General features: G+C 40.9%; 2 protein-coding genes across 7 annotated transcripts in view; one reads left to right on the top strand and one right to left on the bottom strand.

Annotated features, from left to right (window-relative positions):
• PDSS1 (decaprenyl diphosphate synthase subunit 1) overlaps positions 1-7,889 on the top strand; it is a 33,223-nt gene extending 25,334 nt beyond the window's left edge. The window contains exons 4-10 of one of the 2 annotated variants that reach the window (XM_044424770.1): positions 190-331; positions 1,637-1,748; positions 1,840-1,949; positions 4,505-4,585; positions 4,751-4,864; positions 6,642-6,722; positions 7,423-7,889. In XM_044424770.1, coding sequence (XP_044280705.1) covers positions 233-331; positions 1,637-1,748; positions 1,840-1,949; positions 4,505-4,585; positions 4,751-4,864; positions 6,642-6,722; positions 7,423-7,563 — 738 coding nt within the window. In that variant the 5' untranslated portion in view covers positions 190-232 and the 3' untranslated portion in view covers positions 7,564-7,889. Of the gene's footprint in view, positions 1-6; positions 332-1,636; positions 1,749-1,839; positions 1,950-4,504; positions 4,586-4,750; positions 4,865-6,641; positions 6,723-7,422 lie in introns of those variants that run through there. The other variant, XM_044424769.1, reaches the window with a different exon arrangement.
• A 2,039-nt stretch (positions 7,890-9,928) lies between these two features.
• Positions 9,929-16,404, bottom strand: part of ABI1 (abl interactor 1) — a 104,302-nt gene continuing 97,826 nt past the window's right edge. For 3 of the 5 annotated variants that reach the window (XM_044424767.1, XM_044424764.1, XM_044424766.1), the window contains 3 exons: positions 16,322-16,404; positions 11,586-11,771; positions 9,929-10,795 (listed from right to left, as the gene is read on the bottom strand). In XM_044424767.1, coding sequence (XP_044280702.1) covers positions 10,620-10,795; positions 11,586-11,771; positions 16,322-16,404 — 445 coding nt within the window. In that variant the 3' untranslated portion in view covers positions 9,929-10,619. The remainder of the gene's footprint in view (positions 10,796-11,585; positions 11,772-16,321) is intronic. The other 2 variants (XM_044424768.1, XM_044424765.1) reach the window with 1 other exon arrangement.

Below are 16,404 nucleotides of genomic sequence, written 5' to 3'. Positions count from 1 at the left end.
TGCAGGAATAATTCTAGAAGACGAAGTCAGCTATGAAGAGGCTGAACTCCAAAATGTTTGTGTTGAATGCAGGACAAACATCTGATGCATAATTGCTATCTGAAACTTCATTTCCAGTGCTGACCTGGGTGTCTGCTGCAGAATGCTTTACCTCTTCAGCCTTTTTTGCTTCCTTCTCCCCCATTTTAGTGAGGTGCAGGCAAGTCAGCGCTCTATAGCCATCGTGGCAGAAATGATCCATACTGCTACTCTAGTTCATGATGATGTCATTGATGATGCAAATTCCCGAAGAGGAAAAATGACAGTTAATCAAATCTGGGGGGAAAGGAAGGTGAGTGCGTCAAACCATATGGTACTTTTGTATTTGGGAGGATGATTACATGAGATTACATGATTATGGGGAAGATTATACATTCTGTGATCAGGGCACATTCTGTTTTGTGCTTTACAGGCAAAGATAGCTGAGGTGATGCTTTTAAATTGACTCAGCTTATGTTAGTGGTGTGTATGGTCTTCAGTTACACAAAATGTTTATAGTACATAAATAAATAGCTAGAAATTGGGAACATAGTCCAGCACGTCTAGCCTTGCTGAACTTGTGTGTTCTGGTTAAATGTATGCCACCAGAAATTAGTCAAATTAAAGCTCACGTAAAAGTGTGAGTACTTTAAAACACTTTGAACGCATGGGTTAAGCATTGTAGTTGTGAGAAAGGTTTAAGCATGTGATTAAGTCTGGTACTGAACCCACTGGGCCTTTGGGTTGCGCGCAGACCTACCTTCTGCATGCTTCTGTTCTACACAGGCACAGCCGTGTGAGAAGAGAACTCTAATGATCTTTCCATGGTATGAGTTTGGAAAAGTTTTTAGGTTTGCATGTGACTGTAGGCATTTCAAAATACTAAACACTCTGCCCAGTGAATATATTAGAAGCATTGCTTTCTGTATTCCAGTAATGAAAAAACTGTGTTTCAGTATGCCTCTGAACATTACTTGTTCAGGAAATCACTGGGGAAAGAAAGGAACATTCTGAAGCTCACTCATAAGGTCATGAGAGTTCTCCATCTCAGTCCTTGGAAAATGGCCTGAGAACTGGAATAACTGGAAATTAGCTGAAAAGAAGCCGATAAGAAACCAGCCTATCTGAAAAACATTTAATACCTTTCCTCTTGAAATCTTGGACTGCACTTCTCTTTTCCTTATCTTATGGGTGGCTCCATCTTTAACAGGGAGGTGTAATTAACCCAGGTTTGTTGCAGCCCTTCCTTCCTTTTTCACACAACTTGTGGTTGGAAAATGTCAGGCAGAGGAGGCAAGACAGATAAGTGGCACAGCAGAAAGGAAAGTTCAAATGTGAATATGTAGGATCAGGAAGGAAATTAACCAAGGAGATTCTTTCAAGTTGTACTTAGTCTCCCTATGTGTGGCAGTTGAGCAAATGTTTGTTTATTCTTCTAGCATGCATATATGGGCAAACAAGATCAAACATTTTGCATAAATGGACAGAAAAAAAAGAACTCTAAATGTAAAATGTTTTTTCCTTTCTGTAATAACAAGAGGGGAAACATTTTTATATAGTACTTAATACTGCAAAATGCAAAGTTTCTGGTTTTTTTAAGTTATTCTATCTTTTCCAGGCAGTTCTAGCTGGTGATTTCATTCTTTCTGCAGCATCTCTAATTTTAGCACGTATTGGAAACGCAACTATTATTTCTGTAATAACGCAGGTGATTGAGGATCTGGTGCGTGGTAAGGCTATTTAACAACTTTTCTAAGAGGTAACTGGCACACCTTGTTTAGGCAACTTCAGAAACATTAATGATCATTCCATCTTTTATAGGTGAATTTCTTCAGCTAGGTTCCAAAGAAAATGAAAATGAGAGATTTGCTCATTACCTCGAGAAAACCTTTAAGAAGACTGCAAGTCTTATAGCACACAGCTGTAAAGCAGTATGTACGTTCCATCTTTCCTGTTGTTAATATACCGTGGTGCGGGAATCAGAAAACTTGGGATTTGGGGGTTCTACCCTTTTCTTCACTAGCATATATACTAACATAGTTTGGTTCTTCCCATCTCTCCAGATTTGACATCAGAAATTGCATGCCCCTTCAATGTGTGTTACATTCAAACGAGATGACACTGTCAGTAATTGTGCTTATCCAGGTGTCACACATTGTTAGGAGAGGCTGAGGAATCCAAAAAGCAAAGTCTTGAAGACTTTGTGCAATTGGTAAACACTAAGATACTTGCCAAAAAGGGAAAATGTTGGCTGCTGTAGGTTAGCCCTTCTTTCCAGAATATGTGGTTGAAAGCTACTGCTTGTCTATTTTGAAAGAATTAATGTATGGCTAGAATTCTAGTGGGTATACAGCTAATAGTGGTAATTCTGGTTTGCCTTTCCCTTGATGAACTATTGGTTTCTGCATTAACTTGTAGATACTGTATGTGATGGATGAAATCAGTCAGCATTCACCATAGATACTTAGGCTGGAATGCATACTTATTATCACTATTAATAAAACTGTAGGTTTGTGTAAGTTTGCACATTGTGACAAAAATTCCTGACTTTACAAGTGCACTGACAGGGTCTGAATTGGGACGTGGTCAACCATGAAAGAGATTTAAGGTGGCCTGTGAAACATTACAGGCACTTCGAAAAAAAGCAAATTCTATGCTAGGAATTTTAAAGAAAGAGATTGGAAAATAACACTGCCAATATGGAAATGCCCTCATACAGCTCGACACTCTGGCTATATTTGGAAGGCTGTGTGTTGCTTTAGTCACTGTCTCTAAAGGATAACTTGGAGTTGGAAAAAGGGAATTAAAATGATTGGGTGGGGGGTTAAAACACTTGGCCCATTATTTTTTTTATTGTGGTATTCAAATAAAAATCAACCCCCACCCATAAAATAAAGTTGTAGTTTTCTTAAATGAGATCTGTTACAACGAATGCATATATATTATATATCTTAATATGGTAAGATACGCTGTGATTGTATATAGTAATGCACAGACTTCAGTAAAGGCTGCCCAAATAGCCATATATTTGTCCATTAGTAAAATACACCTAAAAACTACACATTCAGAAATCAACACTCTTTACCCATAAGGCAAGATTAACTTCTCCAGCCTGGTACCTTCAAAAAGTATTGGAGAATACCTTCCATCATTCCCATGTCACACTTGCTATTGAAAATGTTGGCTGGGGATGATGGGATTTCCAGCCCAACACATCCGGAGAACACCAGGTTGGAGAAGGCCAGATTAAAGTGCTTGAACCTTCTTCCTTGACAAGAGACAGGCAGGCAGGGCAGTTTCTGAAGAGGCTTGCCACTGAGTACAGTGGCACTCAAGAAGGCTATTTCCTGTAGGCTTCCTTGGCTGCCACATGCTGCTGGATTCAGTGGCTCTCTGGTCTGATCCAGAAGGTCCTTACAATGTTGCAGGCTGAGTGAAGGATGCCTATCATGTTTCTCCACACAACCCGTTTAGTAGAGACAAAGAGGCATGCGGTTCGTTTGAATACTATACAAAGTTCTTGGTGGACTTTAGCTGCTTCCCTTAAAATTCATCTGGCATTGATGCTCTGTCCTGTGTAGGTTCCCTTTAAGGGCTAACTTGATACAAAATTGTTTCTCCTCGACAAGAGGATTTAATGGTTTACAAGACTTTTAAATTGTACCCGTGCAAATTTACTTGCTGCATCGTGGGGTGTTAGGAGATTTTTAAGAGTCTCCCAAAATGTGGCAAAATCTGACCACAAGACCAGGTTCCTACATGCAAAATACTGAGGAGATAGTTCCAACTTCAGTATGGAAAATGACGTGTGTTCATATGAAGCCATTGCCAATTTAATCACTGTCTCCATGGTTCACATTGTTTGGTAAAAGCTGCTGACCTGTTTAGTGAATAAATTTCACTGGTTTTTAGGGGAAAAATTACTCTGAAACATGGTGCTTTAATTGTGGTGCCCAGAGTTATAATTTTTATAACTACATGCAAGTAGGTACTCATGTCTATAAAGGGCACCATCCTTTCTTTCCTGTGTACCCTAGCTTTCCAACCTGGTGCCCTCCAGATGCTTAGGAGTAAAATGCTGAAGCAATGGGAGTTAAAGGCCAAGCACCAGCAAGGCACCAGGTTGGGAAACACTGGTATACACCATGATCAGATTGGATTGCCTACCGACTAAATAACTGGCAGCCAGTTTGCTTCCGTCATTCCACATGTCCTTGTTCACATTCCCTGTCTCTAATGAGATGTGTGGCCATAATAAATATTTAATATAACCTGTCTATATTTAATGCTGCAGTTCTGTTGGGCTTTATGTTCTTTTAATAAGTCTAGTTTTGTATGTGCCTGGATGTATAAACAGGAACTGGGGGTGGTTGGGAATGCAGCTTAATGAGACCTCTGTCTCTCATTTCAGCTGTTTACCATATTTGTGATGCATATACACACAGAGGATGCTAATGAGGAATTCGTTTTGTGTTTCTTTTTCCAGGTTTCCATTCTGAGCTGTCCTGATCCAAATGTTCATGAGATTGCATACCAATATGGAAAGAACATTGGGATAGCGTTTCAGGTATTGCCTGTGGGTACTCAGTAAGGAAGGATCCTAAAAGGCCTACATTACTGATGAACTGGAAACTAGATACATAGTTTTGAAATATTATGATCATGTCTAGATATTTGACATTGCTTTCCATTGTTGCTGTATTAAAGATATTTTTTTTGTTTTTTAACACAGTTGATAGATGATGTGCTGGATTTTACATCATGTTCTGAGAAGCTAGGGAAACCAACCTTAGCGGACCTCAAACTTGGAATAGCTACTGGTCCTGTCTTATTTGCTTGTCAGCAGGTAGGATGAAGCAAGATACTGTGCTGCTGAGATAGTTATGCTGAAATACAAAGATTTCCTTCAAAATAAAATCAGGAATGTCAAGATATTTTGTTCCCTTGACCCAGATAGAAGCAAGTCATTTTAGAAAAAAATGGTTAAAAGAGAGGCATTCTCTTCTGATTATAATCAATGGTTACTAAAGCAAAAATATAGAACACCTTTCCTGTTAACAGTCTACTCCTGCTTCCTTATTGCCTTTCATCTCCAGCAGAAGACAGGATGCAAATTAGTCTTGACTTGGTTGTTAATTGTGGAAGTTATTAATGAGTAGGCAGAGCCTCTGTTGCTAGTGGGTGCTTCCAAATAACAGCTTGTGTATTCCAAAGTCCCAGGAAGCATGTCTGATTTATCCCAATTGCCCCACTAGACTATGCAGTAATCTATCTGATCCAGAATTCCATTGCCAGCTGCTCACAAATGGCTCACAACCAAGTCAGGATATGTTGGTGGTTTCCTTTCATTGTGCCCAGTATCTGGCGAATTATTCCAGCCATAGAGGGTCAATTTCCTTTGAGCTCAGCAGCCAGCGTCTAACATCACAGGGGTCCTGTTCTCTATGTGGGGGACAGAGCAGTTGCTCTTACCTCTTTCTGTGTGAAAGGACAGTCTCTTGCACTGGGAGAGAGACTGCGGAGACAGGAGGTCCCCTGTCATTGTGACAGAGTTCCGAGCAGTTGCAAAGACTTGAATGGCTTGTATAAAAAGTTCTTCCCCCAACAATCGAAGCAGTGATACTGTATTTAATACTCTTGGTGACCACCTCCTGACTACCAAGTGTGACCCCCCCAAGAACACTCAGGATGGATAAAGTAAAATGTAACGCTTATTAAGATACATGGTACTTACATGGCTCATTTTGGGTGGGTTTTCACAAGGCATAGATTTTTGCCTTGGTCTGCCAGTCAGACATTGGCATGATTCCCACAGCAACAGAGTTTCCATGTTCCCTGCTCTGTCCTTCCATTCTTGCCATGCATCCCAGCAGTCCCTGCAAGCAGAGTCCCTCACTGCATTGCACTTGCTCCTCAGGGACCTCAGCTGCCTCTTGCTGATTCATCTGCTGAGGCTTGGAGCAGGGCTCTCCCTCTTCCCCCTCCAGAGTATACCTGCATCTTTGATTGTTGATTCTCTCTGTCATTTTGGGAAACCAAACATGCTGTGCTGAAGTGCTGTGACTGGCTTCCAACAACACAACAGGGCAAAAACAGTAAAATTCACCACTGTAACATGTGAACCTGATCTTAAGGTAATTTGCATATACATTAACAGTTTATCAACCACCTTTTACAGTAATTGGAGCTACCTTTTTTGAGACACTATTGGCTTCCTGAGAGCCCTTGCTCAAATGCTTTTGGGAAAACAGCATACTCTGTTTCAGGAGAAACAGTATAGAAGCACAGAAACAAAGTGAATCAGAAGGGGCCTCCCAGGCCGTCTAGTTTTCCTTGAAAACCCTCACTGATGGTGCCTCAACCACCTCCCTTGGTAGCCCATTCCATATCCTAGGGGTCCTAACTGAAGCCCGGTTCCTTAAGCGTTGCCTCATTGGAACACATCTTGCCCTCCACTGAAAGGAAGAACAGGTCATGGCTCTTCTTCACATCATATCCCCTCACATGTCTATAAGGCGCTAAAAGATCCCCTTGGGAGTCTCCTTTTCTCCAGGTATACTTCATACCAGAGCCCATGAGAATGTTTTTGGGAAATAGTTAATGTTTTTCTCCATCTCACTCAGTTTCCAGAAATTAATGCCATGATAATGAGGCGATTCAGTTTGCCAGGAGATGTACAACGTACCCAGGAGTATGTACTAAAGGTAAGGCAAGACTAGCATTAAAACAAGTGTGAGCTCCTGTGTGTGCCTGGCACTATTTAAACAATGGCTGGCACCTGACTGCATAGTTGAGGGGTGTTCTCATACTTCTGAAATCCTGATCAAGGAGAGGAGCCTTCGCTCTTAACACCAAATGAAAGAGCAAACATACCAAGGTATCAGTACTAGTAACCTGTAGGTATGCCATGCAGTGCATGATATGTTTCCTAATGACCTAAAAGAAATTGCAAATCACATCCTAATATTTTAATAGGATGGCTGTTTGCCAGAACCGAGTATATTAGTGCAGGATTCTGAATGCTGATACAGAAAGTGCAGATAATACTGTCTAGTGTTCAGACAAGGCAGTTTTGGCCCTCTGTTGGTTCTGATGTTCACAGGTAGCTGTGTTACTTGATTAGTTAACTCTTACAGCAATCAAATCATGAAGGAGCATAATGGTAAATTAGAGACATTCATGTAAATTACTGTCTGTCTTTACTTAAAACTGTTCTTTCAGGTCTTTCTACTTAAAACTGTTAGATTCTCACTATGTAGAAGACAGTTCTAAAAAGGACAAACCCCTTGGATTCATGTTCTAGAACCCATTTCAAATGTAGATCTAGAAAGGTCTGAGCAGGAAGTCTTACATACTCTACAATATATCTATTTCACAGCTTCTCTCTCATCTTTTTTTTTAAAGAGTGGTGGTATACAGCAGACAATCTACCTCGCTCAGCGCTACTGCCATGAAGCAACGCGAGAGATCAGCAAGCTCAGACCATCTCCTGAACGAGATGCCCTGGTTCAGCTGGCAGAAGCTGTACTTTTGCGAGACAAGTGATATACATCCTTCCACTCATTCAGGCAGCTAATTTACCAGACGGTGCCTAGAACTGTGTTTCAGAACATCCTGGCTTGCTTCCCATGCAGTTACCTTTTTTAAAAAAAGTTATCCTCACTGAAATAAATATAACTAGATTTATGAAGTAAAAATGTTTTATTTTCAGAAGCCATACAAAAATGCTGAAACAAAAATGCTGGCAGCAATCACTTATGCCTGTGATTTTAATGAAGAGGGTTCCTTTTTCGTGTGGGCACTGTTTACATTGTTCATTATTGACACCGAAGGCCACAAAGAATAAATACAATCAATGTGTTGAAAAATCACTTCCGCGATCCCTGGTGTGTGTTGGGACGATGACCAATACCTTGAACGATCTAATTGCCTGTTAGAATTTCAGAGTACCCAGAAAATTAAAGGAGAATGGTTTATTATAAAAGACTGTACATACGTTTTGTAATTAAACAGATTATATACAAATTAAGAGATGTTCCAATTTATAAAGGGAATACAGAGAGGTTTTATGGGTTACTAATTGATCTCAGGAAAAAAACATGTTAACAAGTAGGAAAGATTTAAAAAAGCATTTAGTATAATTAGGTTCATGTAAGGTAAGAAGGCAAGGGATCCTTCAATATTTTATGTCACCCTAGAAAATAACTAACTGCTTACTCTCACACAGCCAGTACACCTGTTTTTTCATCATTTATTTTTTTTATACCCATTAGGACAGCACTTATGCCCAAAATACATTTTTGCTACCTATAGTAATAAATTCCTTACTAAATCATAGCCTCCCTTAGATTATCTAAGTAATACAAGTTTTGTACAAACTGGAGTCAGAAACTTCACCTGACCTTGTGCTCAAAGTGGAGGCGCCAAAGTGCATGCATTCTGCCAAGAGCAAAATGGGCTCTAGTAGCCCAAGTCCTTCCCATTGTGAATGGATGGTATTTGCTCCTTTCAGTAAGATGCATGGACCATCATGATCTCCTCTCTGATGTTAAGTGCCTCCATCTGGGCCCACACACATTGTATTCTTGGGTGTCTTGAAACAACCTTCTTAAATACAGTGATGTGGACAAATCAGTAGCAAACCCCTTCAAAAATGGAATTTCACTTTCAGCAGGACATAAGACCTTCATAGTACTAAGTGGACATGGGTAAAGTGAGATGGTAAAGAGAACAGTGACTTGTGATTGATTGTTCACCCATGCTCTGCATGTTATGGAATGTTAAATGGGTATTCCCCTTGCAGCCAGATTACATTGCCTCATAAGCAGGGTCTTGGGGTGGGGATGTGCAGAGCCGTCCAGGGACGCACAGTGATCGGATGGGCTAGAAATATCCCAAATAAATAATGTGGGGAGGAATCCGATCATGGGAATGAAAAGCCAAGCGATTTACATGATTCCATCCCACTGCCCCTGGATTCTAGTTCACCAGCCCTGTATGAGCACCAACTCAGTACAGAGCAAGTTCAACCAGCTCATGGACTACCTTCTCAATGACAGGTGTTTTACATAATTTAAGCATTTTTTAAAAAGAGACTGAAGGAAATTTGTGCATACTGGCACTGGAAAAGCATGTGGTCCTCATGTGGTTTCCTTTAGTTTTCTTAGCATTTTTAAAAATGCACAAATCACAGCTCACTTTAGAAGTTCTGTGGAAACTCACCTCAGTAACCCTATTCCCAATCATTGGATCAGAAGTTGGCAGGAAGTCTGCTGTGTTCCAACAAGGCAGACTTCTCAGCGTTGGTACAGCCATATCCCAGGTGTCATTTAACCAGTCACTAAGGCTAACAAAGGCAATGACCCTGAGACAGCTCTGCTACTAAAGTGAAACACTGTTATGGGGCATGAGTCATAAATGACCCTTGACATTGCAGCTGTGGTACAGAAGACATCATTACCCATCTTCATGTTAGATCAGCACTATCAGTTTGGACAGTTCTGATCACCTGTGCAGGGGTAAGAACAGGCACAAATTTCAGTTGCCCATGTTCCCAGATCAAACCAGCCGCGGATAAAAGACTGAATGAGATAGCAGTGCAGCTGTTTACAACCAGGACTCCTTTATGTTATAAACCTCACATGAGCCTTTTACCACTTTATGATAATAATTATCCAAAGAGTGACAGCTAATAGTCTCTAGCAATAACCTCTTCCTGCTACAGTGAATTAAGCCAAACAGTAGTGTAATTTTACACATGGTAAGCTTGCAGAGATGTGATTTTCACTTGATGGAGAGTTTGAACTTGCAATTTAAAAAATGTATCCCTGCTGATAAGGGGGAAATTTTGCTAAGTCAATGCTTTAGTATTGCTTTGCAAGGCAAGCCAACAAAAGTAATGGACAAGACCTTTGGTTCACTTATGTATTTATGAATGGAAAAGTCAATGCAAATTTACTCATAAAAAACTCAGGTACAAATTACATACACATCATAAGACCACCCATCTTTGATTCACATGGACACCTCAGAGACTCAAATGACTCATTGGAATAGACTTTTAGTGAAAGAGTACTCCAAGTAAAAGATTACAACAAATTGGAAGCATCTTGGATTTTTTGGAAAAAAGTATAATTCAATACATAAGTTTGTATGCATGCTTTTAAACAAATACTATATTTTGAGGATGAGCAAGAGTCTAAACAAAGATAAATGACCAGCACTATTGAAATTTTCAACCAGATTTAATGTTAGTCTAACAGTTGTTAGTTTACCATGCTGCACTGAAAAAAGTAATGGCACAATTTGAATCATGAGTCATTAAATATTATATACCCTACTTCCCAGAATATTTAGGCTGGTCATAAAAAAATCAACAATGCATAAGTAAATAAGCATAATCAGTAATAAACAGTTGCTCATTTTACAAACTCTGCAGAGACAAATGCATACAGATGAACATTCAATCATACCATTTAAACAGTATGCTCTGAAAAGATGGGCACATTTGTAAAGAGTATTAAGACAAGTGTTAAACTTTTGTTACCCTTTGTAAATAATTATGGCATGATTGAATACAAGACCTGACCTGAAGAAAGGACTTAATCCGCATAGTGCATGATTGATTCAACATAGTTTCCGGGAAACAGGCCAGTCACTCGGTTGCAAACACCTTCATACCAGCCGTCGTCGTTCTTCTTTATAACATAAATGATTGCACCCTCCATGAACGACAGCTCATCATCCTTGTCCTTCGTGTAATCATATATGGCAACAACTGGGGATCAAAGAGAGAGTCAAATGATTTCCCCTCAAATCAACTTTGGGGGCAACATTGCCAATGCAATGATTTCAGAATTTACAACTAATTGCAGTGTGGACAAGCTAATGGCAGCCAGAACCAAGCTAATCTGATGACATTTAATTAAAGATTCTGCATTCTAATTGTAAAGGAGGCACTTAGTAGTACAGTACATGCTTTGCCCAAACAGTGTCCCAGATTCAGTCCCTGGCAACTTAAGCTAAAAGCATCTATGTTAGCAGACTCATGAAAAGCCTCTCCTGCTAGGCTTCAAGAGCAGCTGTCATCAGAATTGGCAGTGCTGGACTAGATGACAAACCTGATGTTATCAAGATGTTACTATGCAATTAAACAGTGGTCCTTACTTGGGAAACATGCTAGTTAGATTACTGTAATCCTAAAACACAGGGATGCCATTTCGATGAATGAAAATTCTGGGCCAAGATCTCTTCTTGGTCATCCCAGAATGCAGGACATGGAATAACAGCCCCAAGTTGCAGGAAGCCAGATCCAGGCTGAACATCAGGAAGAAGTTCCTGAGTGTTAGAGCAATATGACAATGGAACCAATTACCTGGGCAATTGACTGGCTGTCCCACACTATAGGCATTCAAAATGCAGCTGGACAGCCATCTGGTTAACTGGAGTCCTGCACAGAGCAGGGGCCTGGACCAACAGCCCTCCTGGCCTCTTCCAACTTTTCCATGATTCTAACTGTGTAAGGACATAGAGGCCATTTTGTTTTGTTTTAGCACAGAAGTGCTTACCTTTCTCAATACAGTTTTTCGGTGCCCAGTCTGGGTCACCGTCTGCATACGGGTCATTGTACTGCACTACCGCAGCCTCCTCATCTTCATAATCCACTGGTGGTGGAGGTGGTGGTGGTGGAGAGTCGTCAAACATTGGCATCTCATCAGGAGGAGGTGGCGGTGGCGGAGTTGGACTGTCGGCAACTATAAAATCAGCAAAAGGAAGATCTCTGTCATGTTCCATGCAAATGTAAACAAATGCATGATCAGGGCTCCATATCTTCTACAGAAGCTAACAGCATGCACTACGATCCCATGCACAGATTAGAAGTGTTTTGCATGTTAAGATGCTATGATAGACGGCTTTGCAGGTTATTAGCAGCCAGGTAATTCTATTTTCAAAGCAGACACTTCAAAAGCTTAAGCTGATCACTAAGTGGAAGTCAGAAGGGATATTTGCCTCATCGCTTTTATGATACCAAAGGTAACATCACAAATATAGTCAAAAGGCTGAGGGCAGCAGTAGCTGAATATTGCAGGCACAACAGCAAATGAGTTGTTCTCATGTTTCAAGCCCACTATTTATTTTTGCTTTTTGAATCCACAAAGACAGCTGCTAGTAAGAATGGAAATTTTGGTTCTGTCTCTCCAACATCTAAACTCAAGTCATTAGGCCTTTCAAGGCCCTCTCTGGCAACTGCTAATTTCCCTAAACCTTTACTTTTGCCTTCTTAGTAGGACCTATTATAATGAGTATTGGTTGTTGTTACAAGCCACCCAGTTGCTTCCAAATGAATGCATGTCCTTCAAAATGCCTTATCCTTGGCAACCCTGCTCAGCCCTTGTAAAATCATAACTAGTATACCGGCCCATAAACTAAGGCAGAGGTTAAAAACCAGGTGCCCTGCAGATGGACTACAAATCCAACAACCCTTGATGCTTGGTTGAGGGTTTGATTCCAGATTTATCTTCTCTAACATGCACACACAGAGAAGAAATGACTTGAGGAGCACATTTGGTCATTCATCTATAGCACAGGGGTAGTGACTTGGTGCCCTTCAGGTGATTTGGATTGCAACTTCCATAATCCCCACCATGCACAGTCAATGGTCAGGGATCATAGAACTTGTACTCCAAAGGGTTTCTCACTTCTGAGTTAAGGGTTCATTTTAAAAAATCGACAGACATCACCTCATAGATTTTTTAGAAATGCAAGCAGTGGTCCAATGGGAACCTCCACTTTCAGAAGCAACATACTTCTGAATATCAGTTGCTGGAAGGTCACTGCCTTCACACTCTTCTTCTGGGCATCCTGGATCATCTGGCTGACCAGCAGATGCTGAAATAAATGAAGTCTTGGTCTGATTCAACAGGGCTGATATGTTCTTGGTCTCACTTTTCTCAGCTTTTGCAGTCCACTAACAACTGCATCTGTATTATCATTTCCTTACTACTCCAAAACAGTGCCATCTTTTTAGAAATAGTATTCCAGGCCTTGATTCATTCCAGAAACCAAATCCAGCTCAAAATTTGAGTTCAGAAAGCAGACAGCATCATAAGTTGCTGCTTTCAATCTCAATTTGCTTCTTTATACTCAAGTCATGACAACTGGCTGAGTCCTCTGGGAACTTGCCATGCTAAAGCCCTATTGAAATGGACAGGTTTGCTATAATGGTACAGCTTTTCCAGTATGATATACTGAGATATTCCTGGCAGACAGAATGTGCTGGCCTAATCCATTTAACATAAGAGACAGACAAACACAGAGAAACGGAACAGTTGATGGACTGGATCCATTTCACATGGAACTGGCACAGAGACTAGGGGCGAAACTATGTTCATCCTAAAATGTTATTCGGCGTAAGAACCAAATATAATGCAATGAAGACTCAAGCATTCCTATATTATTTTAGCTGGTGATATTTCTTCCATGCACAAAGGAGCATGCCACTCCCAAATGCTTTTCAACAGATACAGCCCTTTAGCCAGAGCATGCTGCTTTGGTGTTTTACAAGATCCCCAAGCTCATGTTAAGCTAATGGAGGGGAGAAGAATAAAATATACAGCAAATTGGAGTCATAATGCTCCTACATTAATTACTGAGATTTTTAAATAGTCAATTTAAAAAACCAAGAAGACCAGTGCCACTTTTTTAATGCATTCTATACTTCAAGTAGCTAAAATTATCTGTGGCTAGCGGGTTTTGCTAAACGACTTTCTAGAGATATTGCCTATCAGGGTGTGCACATCATATGTCAAAGAAATTCAAACATTTCTCCAGACATTTCAAAACAACAGTAAGGAGCAATAAAGGAAATCTACAGACTCCTGAGTCTTGCACCTGAGTTTAACATAAGCCCAAGCATACTGGCTGCAGAGCTAGAATGCTCAAGTTTAACCCCTCCAACTCTGCAGCTGCATTACCGGCAAAACTAAGGCAGGGACCTCCCTGCATTAAGCATTTTACTGTCACATCAAAAATCCCACAAGTACAACCAACCCCCAAGCACCAATGAATTCTCAGCACATCTTTCCACCAGGTCTTTCATTTTATCCTGTTCCAAGAAGTATTTGACTGAAGTAAAGTATCTTCAAGATATCACAAAAACAGGATAATGCTGAAGAGGACAACCACTTGTCTTCTGGCCATCCTGGAGCTAAACGGTGTGTGCACTGGAGAGAACACTCAACCCACAACAGAAGGCTTCCTATTCAGATCCGTAAGGTAGTGCAGCCTGGCTCTTCAGCTGCCCTCCTAAAACCGGAGAAGTTTACAGACGCAGTGTAGCATTTCTGCCGGGCCACTTCATGGCAGAGGTGAAAGGTGGACCTATCTCAAAACGCTCCAGGAAAACTAAATGATGGCCAGGCCTGTGTTTTAGAACTTCCTATATCTAAGTTAATAACAGGCACATATTTTGATGTGCTATTTATATTTATTTGTGTCCTGCACTGTACTGCCAGAGCTATCACTCTGCTGGGCTTAGTTTGACCTTTGCCTTGAACTTCAAATAAAATTCATGTATTTGAAATACTTGTAGAATGCATTCATTCTACTAGATTTCAGGGCTATTGAAATTAGAAATTAAAATAGAGTATAGCATATTTATTCAGTTATTTAAATCTTTCCATTCAGACCCATATGAAAAGATCTTAAGATACAATGTGATCATACAAAAAAGACAACAAACCAATGATGTACAATCCAATAAATAAAATCAGGCATGGTAAAAATCAGAAGTGACTGATGTGACCGAAGGACACACATAATCTTGGGTAAAGAGCCAGGCCTTCTCCAGAACAAATATTGCTTCAAACAGAACAAACAGGGATGAGAATGTTGCATAACTGGGGTGCCACGGCTGTGAAGGTGCTCTTTGGAATCTCCACCTGATGCACAGCTCCCAACAGTGAGGCAGAGAGGAGAGCCCATTTAGCTGATTGTGATAATCGGACAGGTGTGTGGAGGAGGCTGTTCTTCCTGCTTCTCTGTATACAGTGTGCACGGGAGTTTGCACACACCCAAATGCCCATAAGTACCACTATGGAGGCCATGCATTGGACAAAATGGGTCCTGTTCTACGGACATCAAATGACACAAATATTCTTCACAATCTGCCCTAAATTTGGTTGTACTTCCTAGTTATTCCTAAGCAAGTAGAGTGACAGGTCAGATCATGCCATCTGCAATCACAGAAACCAATTTGCAAATACATACACGGCTTTCACACAAGAAGCTGAGGCCTAATTTAAACGTCATGCAGGATATGGAGGGAGAAAGCAACTTCTGCCTGCAGCTTCCAGGTGGGACGCAACTACATGATGTCAGCCTCTTAGCCATTGCACATGGGTTGGGGTTTGTTTGGGTTTTTTGGTTAATGTTCTTATTGTGTGCCCCCTTGAGTGCATTTTGATATAGCAAAGTTGGATAATTTTTTTAAAAAGTGAAATAAATAATGCTACCATGGGGCTTCTCTTGGCCACCGATTCCAGGTAAGCCAATGCTACAGGTAAAGTGTCTACATTTTGAAGAGTTGCCAGCCAGGTGTCATTCTACAAGAATGCATTTGCTTTACCTGCTGGTTTCCTATGTAAATAGCCTGTCAGGGAGGGGGTTCTGAAATGAGCAGAGCCACATCTGTGACATTTTGCATCCATACCACATAGGGTTGCAGGTGCCCTGTGTAGGTCAGGAACCAAAGGGAAGCATACCCTTCCCATTACTCTTTGGATTACCCAGGTCAAAGTAGCAGTCTGGCATTTGGCACAATGACCATTTAAAGGGGAACTACAGTCCATGAGTTGGCAGTCTTTTGTGGAATGCCCATTTCCACTAATCTCCCATTAAATCTCTTTCTTGTCTTCTTAATTCACTTTTTTTAGAGAAAGAAAACAAATCAGCCTCTGGGAACTTCACACACACACACACACACACCTGTATGCAACACACACACTCCAAGTATGAGCACAGTGATCATTCCAAAATTTTCAAGTAGTGCTCATGCCCAAATGGTAATCCTTAGAAGCTCTGAGCATAAGGGAAGGTACCCTGCAGCTCCACAGTGGCACTGGAATACAAGATGTAATTAGCATCTCAAGTAGGGGGAAAAATGAACCAAACGCCTCAAACAATAAAATGGAGAGAAGTCTAACTGGCCAGCCATGCATGCTCCGAGAGAGAGAATGGGAAAAGAGAGAGAGGAGATAGAGAGAGAGCTGGCTCTACTCTGGAGAAGCTGAGCTGCCAGACTTACTGTTTTCCTGCACCCTGGCCACGAAGCCTGTGAGAGGTATCTGTGGAGTCAACTGAGGCATAGGGGGAGGCGGGGGAGCAATT

The sequence above is a fragment of the Varanus komodoensis genome, unplaced genomic scaffold (genome assembly GCF_004798865.1).
Source record: "Varanus komodoensis strain SLA01 unplaced genomic scaffold, ASM479886v1 scaffold15, whole genome shotgun sequence".
Lineage (NCBI taxonomy): Eukaryota > Metazoa > Chordata > Lepidosauria > Squamata > Varanidae > Varanus > Varanus komodoensis.
The sequence above is the reverse complement of the archived record's forward strand: the minus strand, read 5'-3'. Positions and strand labels throughout refer to the sequence as shown.